The 19,289-nt window shown below is 41.0% G+C and overlaps 1 protein-coding gene across 1 annotated transcript in view; it reads right to left on the bottom strand.

Annotated features, from left to right (window-relative positions):
- Nucleotides 1–7,008, bottom strand: part of LOC147901096 (glutathione S-transferase L2, chloroplastic-like) — an 82,149-nt gene extending 75,141 nt beyond the window's left edge. The window contains exons 1-10 of the mRNA XM_087375791.1: nt 6,717–7,008; nt 3,836–3,904; nt 3,695–3,755; nt 3,301–3,384; nt 3,115–3,213; nt 2,744–2,864; nt 1,792–1,871; nt 1,379–1,486; nt 1,055–1,132; nt 855–942 (exon numbers count right to left, since the gene is read on the bottom strand). Of these exons, the coding sequence (XP_087231917.1) occupies nt 934–942; nt 1,055–1,132; nt 1,379–1,486; nt 1,792–1,871; nt 2,744–2,864; nt 3,115–3,213; nt 3,301–3,384; nt 3,695–3,755; nt 3,836–3,904; nt 6,717–6,727 (720 nt within the window). The 5' untranslated portion in view covers nt 6,728–7,008 and the 3' untranslated portion in view covers nt 855–933. The remainder of the gene's footprint in view (nt 1–854; nt 943–1,054; nt 1,133–1,378; nt 1,487–1,791; nt 1,872–2,743; nt 2,865–3,114; nt 3,214–3,300; nt 3,385–3,694; nt 3,756–3,835; nt 3,905–6,716) is intronic.
- Nucleotides 7,009–19,289: the final 12,281 nt, after the last annotated feature.

Raw genomic sequence — 19,289 nt, forward strand, 5'->3', positions numbered from 1 at the left:
TACCATCTTGGCCAGCATGTTGCATAGGATCTTTTTGGTTCACTTTGCTTGGCCATTGGCTTATCAGCAATAGGTTGAGCTCTTTTAAGATCTTTTTGGTTCACTTTGCTTGGCCATTGGCTTGTGGGCAATAGGTAGTGCTCTTTCAATGCACGACCATTAATTTTAATAGTAAGAGGCTAATACCATCTTTTAGAAATGGGCTCCTTGTTCACTATGTATGTACTCGTTCAAAAATTGTTAGTACTTGCATACTTAATCAATTTCTTAGGTGCATTTCAGTCCATGACAAATGTGGACATTGTTCTGATTTACATACACAAAATCATTATACTGATATCTCATATATCCTGATTACATTCCTTTAAAAAACCCCATATTCCAAGAGGAATTCGTATGACAGGACATTCTCAAAAATAAAGTCTAGAATTCAGACGTTCTACATAACATGTCTTAGGGCTACAAAGAAAAAGAAAAGAGACACTTTTGAAGGAAACGCTGCAAAATCAGATGGAAATCAGTCCGAGGTCTAGTTCTTATACTTCTAAAGAACCATAACTTCCATCTCAACATCATGGTCCTGTAGGGCCCTTGATTGACTACAGAGTAACCACTTTTAACTTCCATCTCAACATTATGGTCCTGTAGGGTCCTTGATTGACTACAGAGTAACTACTTTCCTTGATATGCTGCAAAATAGCCTTTCTTTTATTATCCAGTAAAATCTCAGATGCAAAACATTTACAGTGTACTAAGCTTAAGATAATCTCTGCAGACAAGTACCGAGAGCAGTAGTCTTCAAAACAAAGACGCCAGGTGTACTTGGACAAAATCATTTGGTTTTCTATTATTACTCAAAACAGATGTACAACGATTTATTGTTCAGGAATTCATCTACATGTATATGTGTTTAAAGGTCACTATTTCCCAAAGTTACCGTCCCTGCATACATGACAAACATCCCCAATGTACCAGTCAAATCGAACCCAGTTATACAAACCAATACAATAAGAAGAATGAAGGATGGACCAATAAATCTGTTAAGTAATCATACCAGATGCTTCTTCATCCTCTCTGTGATGATCTTTGGATCAACTTTTGTGCTCGTGTAGGCATCCAATTCATTGATAGCCTGGATGAAAACAAAGACAATTTAGCAAAAGGGAATATAAAAACTACACTTGCACATTTGATCCTTGGCCAATTACCAAAAAACTTTACCCTATCACCAATAGTCCATTCATGGTAGCCTGCAATGGTTTCATGACTTGACGAGGACAGAAAACAAGAAGCACAATGTTTTCACCGGCACCTACAAAAATTGTCAGTGCTCATCTACAACTGTATAATTTCCAAACAACAGCTTCTTTTAACTGACCTTGAACCATTTCGTGAGCCTAGGTCGTCCTTGCAATATATCATAATTCAGAAGATCTGCGCTCAGTAGCTGAAACCTTTCAAGGAAGGGAGCATATGCAAGATCAACCTACACAATGCAAGCAATGTAATTGACCCTTCCATGTAGTAGGAGAGGAATGATGCACAATAGACAACAAAACAATGCTTTTCTGCAAGCCAATGCAGGTTGCCTTTTCCTATTATATTGTTACCACTTTCTACAAGGATTGAACTACCCTGAGACAGTGGAAGTCTAGGCTTGAAAGCAAAATTAGATTGAAAAACAGAATCTCATAGGGTGAAACATGGCTTAGTCTGAGGTAGCTACATATCAGAAATTGTGAATGATCAAATGATTTAACTGGAAAAAAAAAATCCAAACATGTACAATACCGCGCTGATCTGACCAAGAAAATAAGGGCCTTCATCACTGAACTTGCCAAGGGAAGCTTCCAAATAATCAAGGACTGAGCCTGCCATAATCATGGAGCATTCAAGGTTTTAGGAATCAAACATAGGACTAATCACGCAACTTTGCGACATTATGAAATTACTTTTCCAAGAAGGCACTTATCTTCTTGCCAAAAAAAGCATGGAGCGAGCTAGGTTGGTTACATATACATTCAGCTAGCTAAGTTGGGTACATATGCATTCAGCTAGCCATGTTGGGGTCATATATGTGCAGGTTCATACATTCACATAAACTGGTGGAAAGAATGCCACATATGACAAAAAAGGTGCAAACTAAATATGTTGCTATTGCATGCTCCTACAAAAAACGAATGCAAAAACATAACTATCTATTCATTTGACAACTTCCGCTTCCTGCAAAATCAAAGATACTACATAACAGCACAAAATGGCATATGATATCTACAAAAACCCACAGATCACCATCGAACCTTGACCGCAGTACAGATCATGCATTTTCATGGCAAGGAAAGATGCAAAAGAATGACTATCCATTTAATTCTACTGCTTTCTCCAGAGAAAGCCAATATATTAAGCAACAACTGAAAAAAGATTTACAATATCCACATAAGCCCCCTTGGTCTTAATGTTATCTTAAAAAAACAGTAGAGACCATCCAAATTCCTTACAAGAGATGGACCATTGAAAGACAGAAGTATGGGCATGCAATTACATGGCAAAAAATTGACTATCCACAACATTCTACTATTTTTTCATTCCAGGGAAAGCCAATATATTATGTATCAAGGGATCATGCCATTTCTTGGCAAGAAGACAGGGACTATTGATAGACAATACCAAATTCAAACAAGAAAAAAAATCGATATGGCAAATAATTTTAATGTGCATGTCTTGAAAGGCTTTATATACCCACCAAGAGTTTCCTGAGCATATGCCTTAGTAGCCTCCTTATTCCTTAACACTCCAAAGCCAGCCTTGGTCAGCTCATCTGTGTAGTTCAGAAGGTCTTTTGTTGCCGCCTCCTTTGCAGATCCCTGTATGTTGTGGAAAAGTAATCAGAATTTTAAGAGCTTGAATTAATATACCATGCATAACTTTCTGCTTGAAGGTCTAGTGTGAATGAACCATATAATAGGATTTCCAACCTGCAATCTTCAAAGATGAAGATTCATGTAAATGTATTATGTGAAAGCATATTACCGGAAGATATCTTACTAAGCAACATTCAAATAATCATAATCAAATATGTCAGTAAACAGGAAAAGTACTTTAAGCAGGACTTACCAGAGGGAAGAGGGCAGGACCTTGAAAGTTCTTGTCAAGATATTGAAGCAAATCCAAGCTCTCTCCAGTTACCTTTCCATTATGTTCTAATGATGGAACCTGGGAAAAAAGTTTCCATTTAAGCCACTCTACCTTTCAAGGTTTTTAAAGCTCTACTACTTTCTTAGGCCACATTAGATAGCATACCTTGCCAGCTGGGTAAACCTTTTCAAGATACCAAGATGGCTTGTCAGAAAGGCTGATATTTACAAGCTCAATGTTTTCCAGGCCCTGAGTATAATGGAGTAGATTATTTTCCCAGATTTGTACACCAACAATAATTATCAAACTAATTCACTTTAAAACGAGTTTTACAAGCATTTATACACGTCAGCCAGGTGGTTCAACTATTGACATGGTATTTTCCAATGGCTTCCAGACTGGATGATGCCAGAGTTTCATTGTTGTCAGCACACACACACACACACACACACACACACACACACACACATACTCACTCTCTCTCTCTCTCTCTCTCTCTCTCTCTCTCTCTCACACACACACACACCCCCGCAATTTCTTGGGCATGCGAATTTATTACCTTGAAATTTCTTGCACTCCAAACTCTTTGTGCATAAGGGCAAATTGTACTGATATATAACCTGAAAGGTTTCCAAAGGACTTCAGTTGTCATTAGCCATGACCCTTATAAAGTAATGAAAGGAAATTCAATTCTTCTTACCTAGTTGTTCCATCAAACAAAGCTGGAGACTCTGACTTTGAGTCCAACATTGGTAAACTCAGCTCAAATCTGCATGAACAGGGTAAGAGCTCAGTGTCGACCTATAGAATTATAACTGCAGGTGGAATCAAACATGGGCAGCACAAGATAGATCTACCACAAAGGGAAACAACTCCTCAAGCCCCCGTGCCAGCCCCTTTTCTCCCTCTCATCACTCCAACACTCCCATCACAAAAAGTTAACCTTGCAAAAAGAGCCACTGCAGGATAGATCATTTCAGCACAGCACACATGTCAACCATGATTACAGCCCACCACCAAGGCTGCGTGTAATAACATCCTTAGCAGTCTGTTAGATATTTGTGTGGCCACCAATGGTAGTGCCACTTTGTGGCCTCCTAGCCACCCTCTTCCCCCTCTCAAAAGTTCCGCCCAGGGGATGGTACAAGAGAGGGGGCTGTAGTGCATATGTACTAGTGCATCCATAGTGCACTATGGTATGTGGCATTATCCCACAAGGGACCTTGCCATATGGCAGCCCCACATCCATTCACCATATTAGACTACGGACTTGGATTCACCATTTTCTGTTAACACTCCATCCAAGCACAGGGGAGATCGATTCATGCCACTTGTCAACCAGGAGAACGGATCTGCCTGTCATCCGGGGAAATGGATCTTCCGCTGTGCCAGCATTTGAGCTCGACTTATCTTCCCAAGCACGTGGCATTCGTCAGCCACCGCTGTGCCAGGGCTTGCAGCACATCTTTTATCCCTGTCGGTCTCCTGTACTTCTTGCAGGACAGGACAGCGCAGCCGCTGCCACAAATCGCACACACGGTTGGCCTACTTTGCTTGCCTACTTGTGACTCGTCGTGTCAGCACATCTGCTATGCACGCTGCTTGTGCAAGTGAGTATGCTGCTGTCGGGGGCCTTGATCACCCAAGATTGTCTACTCTGCAACCACGTGGAGGCACACCAGTCCTCAGTCCTTTAATCGTCATGCTTTGATTGAAAGTACATACACACGATCTTTTCTTGAAATGGCATGAACTTGGACATACATGCCGATTAAAGGACTGAGGATAGCAGCTTCATAAAACACCAATGAAATATTTTATCATTGGCATAAGAGCACATTCGGCTGTACTCTGGTAGCTTGTCCATTCCCACGTGCACTACAGAAAATCTGCCGTTATCACACCGGGCAAACCATTCAAGTAGAATTCCATCGAGAGGACACCTACAGCAGTAAACCAGATGCTTACTACAGGACAAGCAGCTAAGAAGTGCAGAAGTGTTAAAGCTGGCATTTGGAAGAAAAAACCACCAAAATAACTATGAATAACTATGAGGTGTAGCTTCTTTCCTTTAACCTGTATCACACCTAGATTATTCAGGGCTATTAGTTTTCTGAGTCCTAACAGTCAATCCTTTTGACTCTGCGCATGTCAGCTAGGCAGTTCCTTCTTTCCATGAGGGAAGAAAACTCGCCTCCTACAGCTAACCTTTATGTATTGCCATTCAACAGCTCTGACATAGAAAGAAATTTTGCAATAATTTTAAGTATCCTGAATGTGGTAAAATCCAAACTACTTGTTATAGGTAATTAAACAAATGATCGATGTTCTTTGTTATGCAGTCTTTGAATCTGAAGGATTTCACCAAAGCTTCTTCCTGCAACATTTTGTCCAAAGCACTCATCAGATGCCGCACGTTCCTGCTTCTCAACAAAGGGCTCTAATGACAAGGAAATTTTTTATTAATCTTTTCTAATAATTTGGGAGCATTGTGCCCCTCCCTTGCATTCGTTTTAATTTGTTTCACTCCGTCCAAATTTGGTATGCTGATAGAGAGGATATCCTTGCCTCAAAAACATACGTGCATGGGTCATGATAAATTTTAAAAAATATATATTATACTTTGATGTTGCCACTGTACTTTGACATTTCCCCTTAGTTTTTCCTCGACAATTTGATACCAAGTTTGTCTAGGGGAAATTTCATTTATCCCAACGGCGACTGTACTTCCTATCTATTGAAAAAACTTTTTTTTTAAAGGCCATAAACATACGAATAATTTAATGTAGCAAATGAATAACCCTCCTACACGCATTAATCCTCTAGATATCTTGTATTAGGAGAATCAGAACATGGACTCAAGGGCGTAGCAAAAGAAATAATTTCATTGCAGGACTTTTACTCTGAGTCTTGTATACAAGATTGTTAATATCACATTCCAAAAATTGCCACAACAATCCGTGTGCAAGCTCCTCGCACCATCACTGCCCTATGCTTCTAAGAATGAAGGTCTATACAAGCCTTTTGTGCACAACTAGAAAATTAGCATTTCGACTGACAGTCTCTTAATCCAAGTCACGAGTCTTCATATGAATAGGTCGCTTAATATTGACGTACCAGAGAAAAGGTAACGGCATTCGGTGATGTATTTAATTTTCAAATACTAACATACACGTTAAAGTTGCAACCCAATACTTAAAATCTATATACATTTATATCTATATATCTTTCGTGACAAGGCCAGCAGCTGATGGTATTGTTATGAATTCAGCGTACTTTTTGCGGTGCACATCACCAAAATGGAGCCTTCTATGTTTTTTGACTCTCGCAATATACCTTACTTTTTGCATACAACTCAAGCACCAACATTGTGACACTTTCATATTCACAGTTTAATCCGTATGTACATGCAAAATAGTGCAGCCCGATGTTTGGGAAAAAATTACGCTGATGCAGAACATACGAAATGAATATGCACGTCTGCTCTAGAGTAGGATTCCAGAAGAAATTTGTGTAAAGAGATAGTTGTTCCACATAATGTGTACAAGTGTTAAGAGAACATGAGGGAAAGAACAGCGTACGCTGGTGCCATGTCCTCTATGTTTTGCAGAATTCGCTGTATGTACGGTACTCAATATCAACCTTTACAATCTCTGCGAAAATTACGTTGTTTTCGTTGAGTGCGGGGGACTGCAAAGCTCCACTATGCTGTGCTGGGGGCTCGTAAAGACAAAAGAGAGCAACGTAAAGCTAAGTAATCGACCGTCTAATTCGAAAGGAGAGAAGTGGGAGAGAATTTGAGAAGCCGGTAAAGATGAGGATGGGGAGGTGCAACAGGCTTAAATAGGAAAGTGGTACACTGAACCTGAGAGTGCGTGGCTGTGGAAAATATCCTTCCAATGTAATCCCAAGTACTTATGGGTCTTCCGTCAGCGGTGTCAAATGAAGCTTTAACGTCACCCGTGACGCACAGCAAGCTCTCGCCATCGCCATCGCCATCGCCATGTATCAGTTCAAGGAGAGAGCTTGGGAACACTCAGAGATACCGGGAACGGCCATGGCGAGACCTTTCCCAGCTTCCAATTGGATTCTTTCCTGTGTAAGGCCGACACTTGGCCCTCCTCGGTCATCTGACTGTAAGCCAGAAGAAGGCTTGCATTGGGACCTCGTGGCGATGGTGTGCGTGCATGCAGCTAGCCGCCAACGTGGACCCTCGTAAGCCGCCACCGTTGCCGCTACGAGCGTCCACGTTGGCAAACAACCCCTCAAGTAACACTTGGACGCTGGCAAACAACCCCTCAAGTAACACTGCTTGCAACCTTTGCGCCTCACAAGGTGGAGTGAATAAGGCCGGTTTCACAAGCGTCCGCCAGACACCTGAATGCTAGGCCAAGATGTCCGCACAACAAAAATCTGATACTTGCACATTTTACCATGCTGGTAAAAAAAAATCCGAGAGATTTACAAGACACATTATCTGAATCAAACGAATTTGCAAAAAAGAGCTAAAGCATCTCAAGTGGCAATCTTAAAAGCATAAAACTACTAGAGAGAAGAAGAGATAGAAAGACAACATCAAGAGTAAATCTTAATAAGAAACATGATAATTACCTTAATTGCCTACAATCCAAGTGTCCTTTCACATTGTGTTTGATCACCTACAAAATCAAAGTACCCAAGTATTGGCATAGAGCCATCTCATAAGCAGACAACCCTCAACCGTTAAGGGAGAAATCTAGTCTCGAAAGGGCCCCAAATTAGTGTTTGGTTTAGGGAGGTGGAGCGCTCCCTTACATGGGGCGATGCCATGTTGTGGTTGCACATAGGCATTCATGACATTAGCTCTTCCTCTTACACAAGGGGCCACCAAACCCATCTCCCCCCACACTTAGCCCTACCTAGTCCACTTGCCACTTGCACCTATGCCAAATCTACCCCAAATCTACATCAATGTCATGGTGGGTCCCTATGGACAAGAGTATCTCTTGTTCTAGCCTACTACTTAGTCTGTCCCTTCCTCCACTATTCTCCACTCTAGTCCAACAACTCCTCCCTCCATTTTTTGGAGGGAATCTATAGCATCTTGCTCTACTTTGCTACCTATCTTACACCTACTCTACTACCCCCGCTCTCTCAATAGCACACTTTTGATCTGCTCCCCTTCTCACTCTACTACCCCCTCTCTTCTTTCTTGTGTTTCACCCTCAACATCCACGCTTCCACTCATTCTCTGTCTCCTTCAGGTGCTACAATTTCATTCGGACTCTCTCCTCATGTGTTGTAGGTTGATTCCTGTTATTTTCTCTCCCCCCTAGCTGCACTACTCCATTGGCGTCTCTCTAATAGCAAACACCTTAATCTATCTTTTATTTATCAATTCATTGCTATGCAATCATGGACCATGGTGACACAACCATGTAATCTGTGGCTAGTTATATGCTCTACAATTCCAAATCTACATTGGGTGATTGGATTCCTTGTACCTACAACTTGAATGGCTAGATAGTCATGAGAGGAACTTGCAAGGGGCCACATAAGCTTCCCAAGAGCAAGAGAGGAGATGTTCTATATGAGTGGAAGGGCCACAATTTCAAGCTCAAGCTTGGGAAGAAAGGGTGGCTACATGTCTACATGGGAAAGGACATGTGCTTGCCCCCATCAATCAATCAAGCTCTGATACCATAACATTAAAAGCTCTTCTACTTTGACATATACTCTTTACGGTGTAATGACCCTATTTGAAAATACTAATTGGGTTTGCTAGAGTGCTTCTGTTGTACGTGGACCTTGATCTTTTTTTAGACATTTTTTTTTGCCGTGCTTTGGACATTGTTTATACCCATCCCTCCCGGGGTAGGGGGGGGTAGGGGGGAGGCAACGCCCCACCTAGTATTGTCGCTAGGGATTCCAAGGGGGGCCAGCCAAAAATACATGAAAAATTGGTGCATCATTTGCTTATGAATTGTGTGGTCAAATTTGTAAGATAAGGGCGTGGCTCACATAGCAGGAGGGCAGTGGATATATTGTTTGGATCTTGTATCTTCTCGCTTCTTACTAGATAAGAAAGACACAGGATTGGCTATTTCTCCATGGACGTAGCCCACACTGGGTGAACCACGTATATCAGTGTCTCTTTGTCTCTTCCATTCCATGCACTTTCTATATTGTGTATTTTATGCATTCCACTTCTCTCATTGTTGCTCCATTATTGTGTTACTCCTAACAACTAGTATCACAGTGTTTGTTTGAGCAACGTCTGTTGATTCATTAGGAAGGAGGTTCTTGGTTGGAGTAGGAGCAATGACGGAAGAAGGCAAGTTAAAAATCGATAAGTTCAATCACAAGAACTACCTGTATTGGAAGATGTAAATTGAGGATTATCTGTACCAAAAGGACCTTTTCTTTCCAGTAGGTGGGATCACAAAGAAGCCTACGAGTATGTCAACCAAAGACTAGGATGTTCTTGACAGAAAGGCACTAGGAATGATATGACTATGTTTGGGAGCGTCAGTGGCTTTCAACATTCTTGAACAAAAGACAATAAAGGACTTGATGAGCACACTGAATACATTGTATGAAGAGCCATCAACTTCTAACAAGGTATTTCTTATGAAGCGTCTATTCAATCTGAAGATATCAGAAGGTGGTTTATAGCTGATCATTTGAATTAGTTCAATACGAGTACAAGCCAACTAAGGTATTTAGGAGTGAACTTTGACGATCGGGTTTGAGCTCTCTTGATTTTGTGCTCACCACCAAAAAGTTGGGATAGCTTGGTCATGGCTGTGAATAACTCTGTTTCTGGGTCGAACACTTTAAAGTTCAATGATATTGTTGGTATTCTCCTTAGTGACGAAATGCAACGGAAAATCACAAGTGAAACATCAGGTAATGCGTTGACTCTTTAGAACAGGGGAAGACAAAGGGAAAGAGAAAAGAGACTAGGACATCGTGACAAGTCAAGAACAAACAAATCCAAATCCAAATCCAAAGGGAATCTGGAGTGCTGGCATTATGGGAAGAAAGGACACCTGAAGAAAGACAGTTGGTCACGAAAAAAAAGGGAAGGAGATGGACAACAAGAGAATATGCAGGAACAAAATGTACAGGTAGTATGTTGCAAGATGCCTTAATTCTTTCATTGGATACTACCACTCATGCATGGATAATGGACTCAAGGGCTTCATTTCATGCTACAGCTCATAGGAAATATTTTCGAGATGATGTTCAAAGTTGTTCATTTAGGTGATAATGAAGCGTTGAGAAGGTTGTTGGAAAGGTCAAGGTGTTGATAAAATTGTAGAATGGAAACCAATGGTTGTTGAAGGAGGTAAGGCATGTTCCTGGTTTAAAAAGAAAATTAATTTCAGCAAGATAGTTAGATGATGAAGGCTGCACAACCACATTTCTAGGAAATTTGTGGAAGGTCACAAAAGGGTCAATGGTAATAGCAAAAGGACCCAAGGTAGGTATGTTCTATTTATGTACCAGTAATGCTTACTCCTCTATTGCTTTAGCTTCTACAGGAGTAGATACAGCTCTTTGGCATCATAGGCTTCGACACATCAGTGAGAAGGGGATGCAAATTCTTCACTCAAGAAAGCTATTACCAGGTTTGAAGCAGGTTGATTTGGATTTTTGTGAGAACTATGTTTATGGAAAACAGAAGAGAGTCAGATTTCTCAAAGTTGGGAAAGAAAAGAAGAGAGAAAAGTTAGAGCTTGTGCATACAGATGTATGGGGTCTTGCTGATGTATCATCTCTTGGTGGTTACTTTTATTGACGTTGCAACTTGGAAAAACTTGGGTTTATTGCATTCAAATAAAATATGACGTCTTTGAAAGTCTTAAGAAATGGAATGCTTTGGCTGAGAATGTGGCAGAAAAAAAAGTTCAAGGCTCTTAAATCTGATAATGCAAGTGAATATTGCAGACAAGAGTTTGATAGGTACTATTCATACAACGAAATTCGTAAAGAGAAGACAACTGCAAGATATCCACAAGAAAATCATGTGTCAGAGAGGATGAACAGAACAATCATGGAGCATGCAAGGAACATGAGATGATACACAGGCCTGCCCTTACTTTGGGCTGAAGCAGTGAATACATATGTTTACTTAATAAACAGATCATCACGTTCAAGTTCCTTAGATGGTGGTATTCCTAAAGAGGCATGGCCAGGTCAAAAGGTTAACTATTCTTTTCTAAAGGTTTTTGGTTGTAAAGCATTTGTCCATGTTGATAAGGAATTGAGAACAGAGCTTGAGGCAAAATCCAAGAAGTGCATCTTTATTGGATATGGAGGTAGTGAGTTTGGTATCGTCTGTGGGATTATGAAAGTAACAAAATCAGTAGGAGCATAGATGTATTCAATGAGAATGTTATGTATAAAGATCACTTGCAAAAAAGCAAGAAAGAAAATGCAAACATAGAATACACAACTCTTGATAAAATCACAAGAGATGAAATTTTAAATGTTGCAGAAAATGAGAATGAGCAGTAGCAGCAGCAACACAGCAAGAACCTCAAATTCCTCCAGGTCCACTTAGAAGGTCTATGAGGATAAGTAGACAACCTGAGCGATTTTCTCCTTCTTTCAATTATGTTCTGTTGAGTGATTGGTGAACCAGAAACATATGAAGAAGCAATGTAGGTAGAATCCAAAAAGAAGTGGAAGTGAGGCATGGAAGAGGAAATGGACTCTTTGCTACAAAACCAAACTTAGGATTTGGTTTGCTTGCCTATGGGAAAAATAGCACTGTGGAAATTTTGGGTTTATAGGGTGAAGGAAGAAGATGGAGGAAAAAGGAGGTACAAGGCAAGGCTTTTTGTAAAGGGGTTTGCACAGAAGAAAGGTATAGACTTTGATTAAATATTGTCTCCTGTGTTGTTAAAATGACTTCAATCAGAACTATTATAAGCCTTGTGGCTATAGAAGACTTGCATCTTCAACAATTAGATGTGAAGACAACTTTTCTTCATGGGGATCTTGAGGAAGAGATTTATATGCAACAGCCACAGGGATATGAGGTCAACAGAAATGAGGAATTGGTATGCAGGTTGAAGAAAAGCCTGTATGGTTCAAAGCAAGCTCCGAGGCAGTGGTATTTAAAGTGTGACAGGCTTATGGCAGAACAGGGCTTTAGTAGGTGTCATTCAGACCACTGTGTTTATTCTCAAAAGCTAGACAATGGCAGATGCATGATCTTGTTATTGTATGCTAATGACATGCTCATTGCAGGCTCTAACATGCAGGATACAAATGTACTCAAGGGGACGTTGGCAAATACTTTTACAATGAAGGATTTGGGTGCTGCAAAGCAAATCTTTGGCATGAAAATAACAAGAGATAGGAAGAACCGCAAGTTCACATTGTCTTAGAGTGAGTACCTTGAAAAGGTATTGGAAAGGTTTGAAATGCAGAATGCAAAACCTATTCTACACCTTTGGCTAACCATTTCAAATTATGCAAGGATATGTGTCCAAAGACATAGGGGGATATTGACCATATGTCAAGGTTTCCATATGCATCATCAATTGGTAGCTTGATGTATGCAATGGTATGCACAAGACCAGATATTGCACATGCAGTGGGAGTTGTGAGCAAATTTATGAATAATCCAGGTAAAGAACATTGGATGGCCGTAAAGTGTATTTTTAGATATTTGAGAGGTACAATTGCTCATGCATTGTTTTAAAGGTTCAAAAACGTTCTCTATAAGAATATGTTGATTTTGATATGGCAGATGGAAGAAGTAGCACCACTGGATATGTTTTCACTGGGTATGTTTTCACTATAGGTGGAATAGCAGTAAGCTAGGTTTCAAAGTTGCAAAATATTGTTGCACTTTCTACAACATAAGCAGAATATGTTGCAGTTGCAGAGGCTGGTAAAGAGATAAGTTGGGTGTAGAGGTTTATGGAGGAACTTGGGAAAAAGCGAGAAAATTGCAGCTTCTATAGTGATAGCCAAAGTGCTATTCACCTCACAAAGAATTCAACCTTCCATTCAAGAACCAAACATATATAGTTCAGATATCATTTCATCCAATCTATTTTGGAGGATGGACACTTGAAGCTGGAAAAGATACACACTAGCCAAAGTCTTGCAAACATGTTTATTAAGGTGGTAACCAAGGAGAAGTTGAGATCTTGCTCAATTTCAATTGCTTTTTGAGAATGAGGAACAATATGAGGGACAGCCAGATCCAAAGAATTTCAGTGAGTGTAGTAACAGCGGAGTTACAATGATCAGTGGGATATTGTTGTATGTGGAACCTAATCTTTTTTCAAAGATTATTTTTTGGTTGTGCTTTGGACTTAGGCATGTTTATACCAATCCGATGAAGGGGGGTTAGGGGGGGGAAATGGTGTTAGATATCAATGCTCGACGCTTGTGTAACTACGCGGGAACCAGCTAACTCTACTTGTAAGCCCACCATATGAGGAGAAGGCATTTGAGTAGCTCGGTTATCCAGTAGGTCCTGGTTTGGACACCAGATGGGGGCCATGTGTGGCCTGATGGCTGGATGGCTTCAGATAGAGTTGGCACACTGCCAACTAGGCTACATGCAAGTGCGGGAAGGCATCCCATGACTGACCGCACTGAGGTTAGATGGAGCATTTCTCGGGGCAGTCCACTCTCGGGCTACAGGGCCCGTTTGGAGCCCCAGATCATCCCGAATGGGCCAAACGGAGAACCGTAGGTCAGTTGCTCTATTCTGCTTCATGGTTCTAACGTGTGGTCGGTGGCCTATTGACCTCCAGTCGGCCGTTTTGGGCTGACTGGGTTGGTCTCCCAATTGGGTCTAACCAACTACTACGATTAGTGGCTATACAAGAGCAAGCCCATGAAGCCCATATTCATTACTAGCTCTAGCAACCCTGCTTCCTTAGCATACAGCCTCCATCCTCTACTATTTCTAGCATGCCATCGAAGCTTCTCACACAGGAGCACATGGCTGGGAGGTAGTGCCATCTATTGTATCAGTTTTACAGTAATCAAATTTTTGATTCTCCATACTATCTGCTTTTCTCTCTTGCATATGAGATCCTGTTATTTGTTGAGCACAGACGTTGTATTGTTTTTTTACAAATGGCACCCCTATTATTGTTGTTGCTAGGGCATTCCAAGCCAAAAATACATGAAAATTGGTGCGTAAATTGTGTGGTCAAAATTGTAAGGTAGGGGTGTGGGTCACATAGTAGCAGTGGATAGGAGAGGACACTATGGCCATCTTCAACTCATTCCATAGCCACAAGTTCAAGACATGGACTATGACATGGTGAACAAAAGAACAATCTAAGCATGCAAGTAGAGTATTTCAAAGGATGTGGGCATGTCCATGAAGTTCACATTTGATTCCGAATGGGCAAGGTCATTTTTGTTCATACCACTCTATATTATTTTTGTTTCTTGTTTTTAAAATATCCAAATTCATAGAATAGACACTATGTGGTCATGTAAGCACATAGATGAAAGTGCTCTTGATGCTTTGCTTGGGAAAATTTGAGAACCAGGTAGGGTGAACAAAAGGGTGATGTGTTTCAATTCCATTCATGTAAGTCAATGTGGTTATTAGGTACCACGTATCATGATAGACATTGTATTTTTTCTTTCAATGCAAAAGATGGAAGAAAATAGTTTCCCATTGGCTTCCCCTTTACTAGAACAATGATGATGACATAGCGGTATGCTTACCGAGTGAGCTTGATCGAGGAGACGTCAAGAATGTGACTGCCACATCATAGAGGACTCCAATGGATGTCTGAGAGCACTTGGTGGTCATGGAGGATGGTATGTAAAAGTATTTCAACTTCATCTTGAATGGGCAGAGGGCAATGGGGTGCAGACTTCACATGTAAGCTTTTTTTTAAAACATGGCAGAGAACCTCTTTTTGCCAGCTCAAGACCCTCACCAATCAGCACAATAAAGGGGGAAACATTTCCCATGCAAGAGGACGTGGCTCGAGTTGGGACACACCATACTCCCAAGATGAGCAAGACTCTGCCACCAACAAAGGCTAGCAAGCAAACAAACAGAGGCAGGAGTGGTGCCAAGGCCTCATACTCGACAGTAGCACAAATAGCTAAGAGAGGGTTCTTCTGTCTTCCAGCCCAATCAAGATTTTCTCCTTGCACTACCTATCCATAACCGTCCCTAGCTTTCGCCCACCTAGGAAAATAAGATGAAGTCAAGGCAGCAGCGTGGCTTGCATGGAGGAGTAGGAAGTATAGGCTAGCCCAGTAACATCCCTGCAGACAAAGGTGTTGAACAAGAAGCTGACAGTAGATACACCTCAAGAAACAAAGAAGTCATTCAGAGAAAGGATGAAAATAGACTTCCAAAGCAACAAAAGTCTGGGCCAAAGTGTAAGGCTCATAGGCCCCCCAAACTCTCCTTGCAAGAACCAGAATGGGAGGACGCTATATCTAAAAAGTGTACGCTCACTTCAAGAAGAGGACTCTCAATCTGGTCGAGCAGAGCCGACAATTGATCCAAGTATGCATGTCACTGCTACAGTCAATGACAAACCCCTTTTCGAGGCTATGGAGAAATTAAGCACACATGCATTGGTCATGTGTTAGACCCCTCTCACAGTGATTGAAATATGGATTTGAACCAACTGGCTGAGGAAGGGACTAGTTGTTGTTACTAATGTTAGATTCCTCAAGAAGAGATACTTTGTCTTCCTATTTGAAAGAGCCGACGTGGCGGCAAGAGCTTTGCAACATGGGTTATGGACCATTCGAAACCAACCTCTCTATCTCTCATGGTGGTCTGATTCTCACCAAACAACCCGAGGTTCACTAAAATTCCCATTTGGGTTGAACTTTCTAATTACCTTTGTCCCTCTATAACCAACTCCCTGCCCTCTGCTGTAGGGGATTGGATAAGGTTCTAGGTGTAGAAGCTAAAAATTTCAAAAACTCGAGGGGAATCCTCAGATTTGCATCTAGATGGACATATCTGAGGACTTGCCTAGCTCTTTCGTGATTCTAAATAGGAATGGGAGTGTATTTAGAGAAAAACAACTTCTTTATAAAAATCTTCCTAACTCATGTTTCCTATGTGGTCATGCAGTGAAGAATTGCCAGCCCAAGCCTAAGGTCTCCCCGACTCCTAAACCTCCTATGGTGAAAACTAATAAATGGGTGCCTAAGGACCCTAGCAGAAATGCTCCTATAGATGTGGGATCTCCCTTTAGTCCTACCCAGAAGCAGGAGTTGCATAAGCTCGTTTAGGTCCCTCCCACTAAGAACTCTTTGAAGCTTTACTTGATGTGATGAGACTAAAGAATGGATAAGAGAAAACAAGGATAAAATGCAAGATGGTGACTTTAATCCTCGATGGGCCAAAGATTTTGAAAAAGACATCATAAGAAGTGATGATATAGTCACGGACACCATGGTAGGTACTAACTTGGAAGAGGAGCTACCGAAAGCTCCCCAATAGGACAAGGAAAAACCCCCTCAAATTGATTGCCATTGAATATATCTTCCTCGCTATTGCTCACATTTACTATGTTCAATGGCATTTTTTAACATAGCCTTTAGTGTTGTCCAAAACAAAAGAAGGCAATACAAGATAACCAGTCCTCATAGTGATAGCCCAAATCTTAGGGCTAAAAAGGGATCCAAAAAGAATGTTAAGTAAAATTGTCTCCTTCCTCACATACAATGCCAGGGAATTAACTGACCCTAGTAGAAGTGAGGAGATTGCCTTCTGGCTAAGAGCCACTTCCCTCTCTCCTCAATTTTTAGGCCTTCAAGAGGTCAAAGTAACTGGTTACAATCTTCAGGATAGACTTAAAAGAGTCAATAGAAGAAGAATTTAGTTTGTCACCAATCATGAAGATGGTAAAGGAGGGACAACTCTAAGGATCCTTTCTCATTTTGGGGGATGTATCCTTTATGACTAAGTGGACACACAAGATAGACAGGTCTCATTAACATGTCTTTTGAAAGGGAAATTCTTCACTATCACTTCTATCTATGCCCCCAACAGTTATAGAGACAGAAATAGCACCTGAGATTCACTAGATGCTAGAATTCTCTATAGAGACAGAAAGAGCACGTGAGATTCACTACATGCAATTGGTGAAAGAGGAATTCTCATGGTTGAATCCAACAAGGACAGATGGTTGGAAAAAGGCTCAATTGTCAAAGGTCCAAAAAGAGATGCTTGGGAAAATGCCTCAGAGCATCTCCATTTGGTTGACACAGGCAAAGAGGTCACTTTCACTTGGTACAATAGCCAAACAGGTCTCAATAGAAGAGAGGCCATGCTAGATAGAATTTATCTTTCTCAAGACTTGTTGAGTGAGGTCTCTTCTCTGACTAAGCAAATTCATTCTATCCCCTCCCTCTCTGACCATAAACCTGTCACACCCCAATGTGACTTTGGAATGGGGAGGCTGTCCATTTCTTGGTTTAAGGCTGATTCTAAACTCTTTGGTCTTAAGAGTGTTCAGGAAAAGATTTGTTATATCTAGGAGGAGTGCTTCATAGAACAAATACCCGCTTAGGTTTCCTAGATAGAGGCAATGAAGAGGACCCAAAAAATTCTAATGTAGGTGAGAAGGGAAAGGGCCAATATCAGAGCACGTCGAATGGACAAAATCAAGGAGACCATCAATGCACTAGAGAGGGTAGCTAGGGCAAGGGACTCCAGATCTCAAGAGGAACTGTTATGAGCCAGACGAGACTTAAGACTGCAAGAGCAATTCAATCTTAATGAGTCTAAAACTTATCTGAGGGATTGGTGGGCAGGTAGAATCAATCAACCAACCAAGGAGACCTTCAAGCTAATCAAAAGAAAGAGGGATTAGGAAGAAATCCGTCTATTGAAAAAAGGTGATAACTCTCTAACAACTAATACAATAGAGAACATTCACCTGATCCATCAACACTTTTAGAAGTTGCTATCAGATGCTATTCCCCCTAATGAATCAATCATTCAAGCAAGGAAGTTGTGTAAAGAGGCCAGGAGGAAGACGGTCAGAAACTTTGAGAATATATAACTTGAAAAACCCCTCACTCTTAAAGAGCTCAATGGACATAATGGCAAAGGGCAAAATGCCAGGTGGAGATGGTCTTCCTGTAGAGTTTTACAAGTCCTTTTGGGAAACTGTAAGACCTCGTCTTCTACAAGTTTGGAATGAAAGCCTTGCCTACTCCTTCCTTCCTACCCACATAAATGAGGCAGTTATTAATCTTATCCCTAAGGATGGTCCTAAGGATGAACTTAAGGATTGGAGGTGTCTCACCATGCTGAATTGTAGTTACAAGAATTTTGCTAAGGCCCTCTCCGTCTGGATCCATGACAGAATGGACTCTTGGATTCTTAAAGAACGAAAAGTGTTTATTAAAGGAAGACACTTCTTGAAGCAATAATTAATATTTGGGAAGGGTGTGAGTATGGAAAGGACTCAAAACAATACATTTTCTTTCTTAAAGTTGACTTTGACAAGTCTTATGATCGTTTGGACTCGGACTTCCTTATTCAGGCCCTCCAGGACATGGGCCTTCCCCCGACTTTTGTGTCTTTTGTACGGCTTCTCCTTACTAATGCTTCAGCCAAAGTTTGTGTCAATGGGGAGATGATTCACTCCTTCCCCCTCAAAAGATCCATTAGACAGGGTTGCCGTATTGCTCCCCTCCTTTTTTGCAATTGTTGCAAATTCACTAGGATGGCTTATTCAAAATGAAACTAAAGCTAGTACCCTCAAAGGTATAGAGCTCCCTTTAGGCAAACAACTCATATGTCAAAAGTTTGTTGATGACACTAACTTCACACTGAAAAACACAAAACAAGATATTCAAAAAGTGATGAAATGTCTAGATATCTTCTACGATCGCTCATCAATCATTCAAAAACAAGTTATGCAACATTAAGTGGAAAGGAACAGGAGGACTTGAGAGACCTTGGTTGTTTAAGAATACCTCATGGCTTAGTTTTTCAGTTGCTAGGGATTCCAATGGAATTCCAAATATCAATGAAGCAAAGATGGGATTGGTTTCTCTACAAATTCAAGAAAAATCTTGATAGATGGAGAGGATACCAAGCCAACCTAGCTGGGAGGAGATTAGTTCTTAATCATTTCCTCTACCCAATGGCCATCTTCTACTTATCCTATTGGGTGCCCTCAAGA

Source organism: Dipteris shenzhenensis, chromosome 6, assembly GCF_047967505.1.
Source record: "Dipteris shenzhenensis isolate YYH24624 ecotype China chromosome 6, Dip_SZ_1.0, whole genome shotgun sequence".
In the NCBI taxonomy this organism is placed as follows: domain Eukaryota; kingdom Viridiplantae; phylum Streptophyta; class Polypodiopsida; order Gleicheniales; family Dipteridaceae; genus Dipteris; species Dipteris shenzhenensis.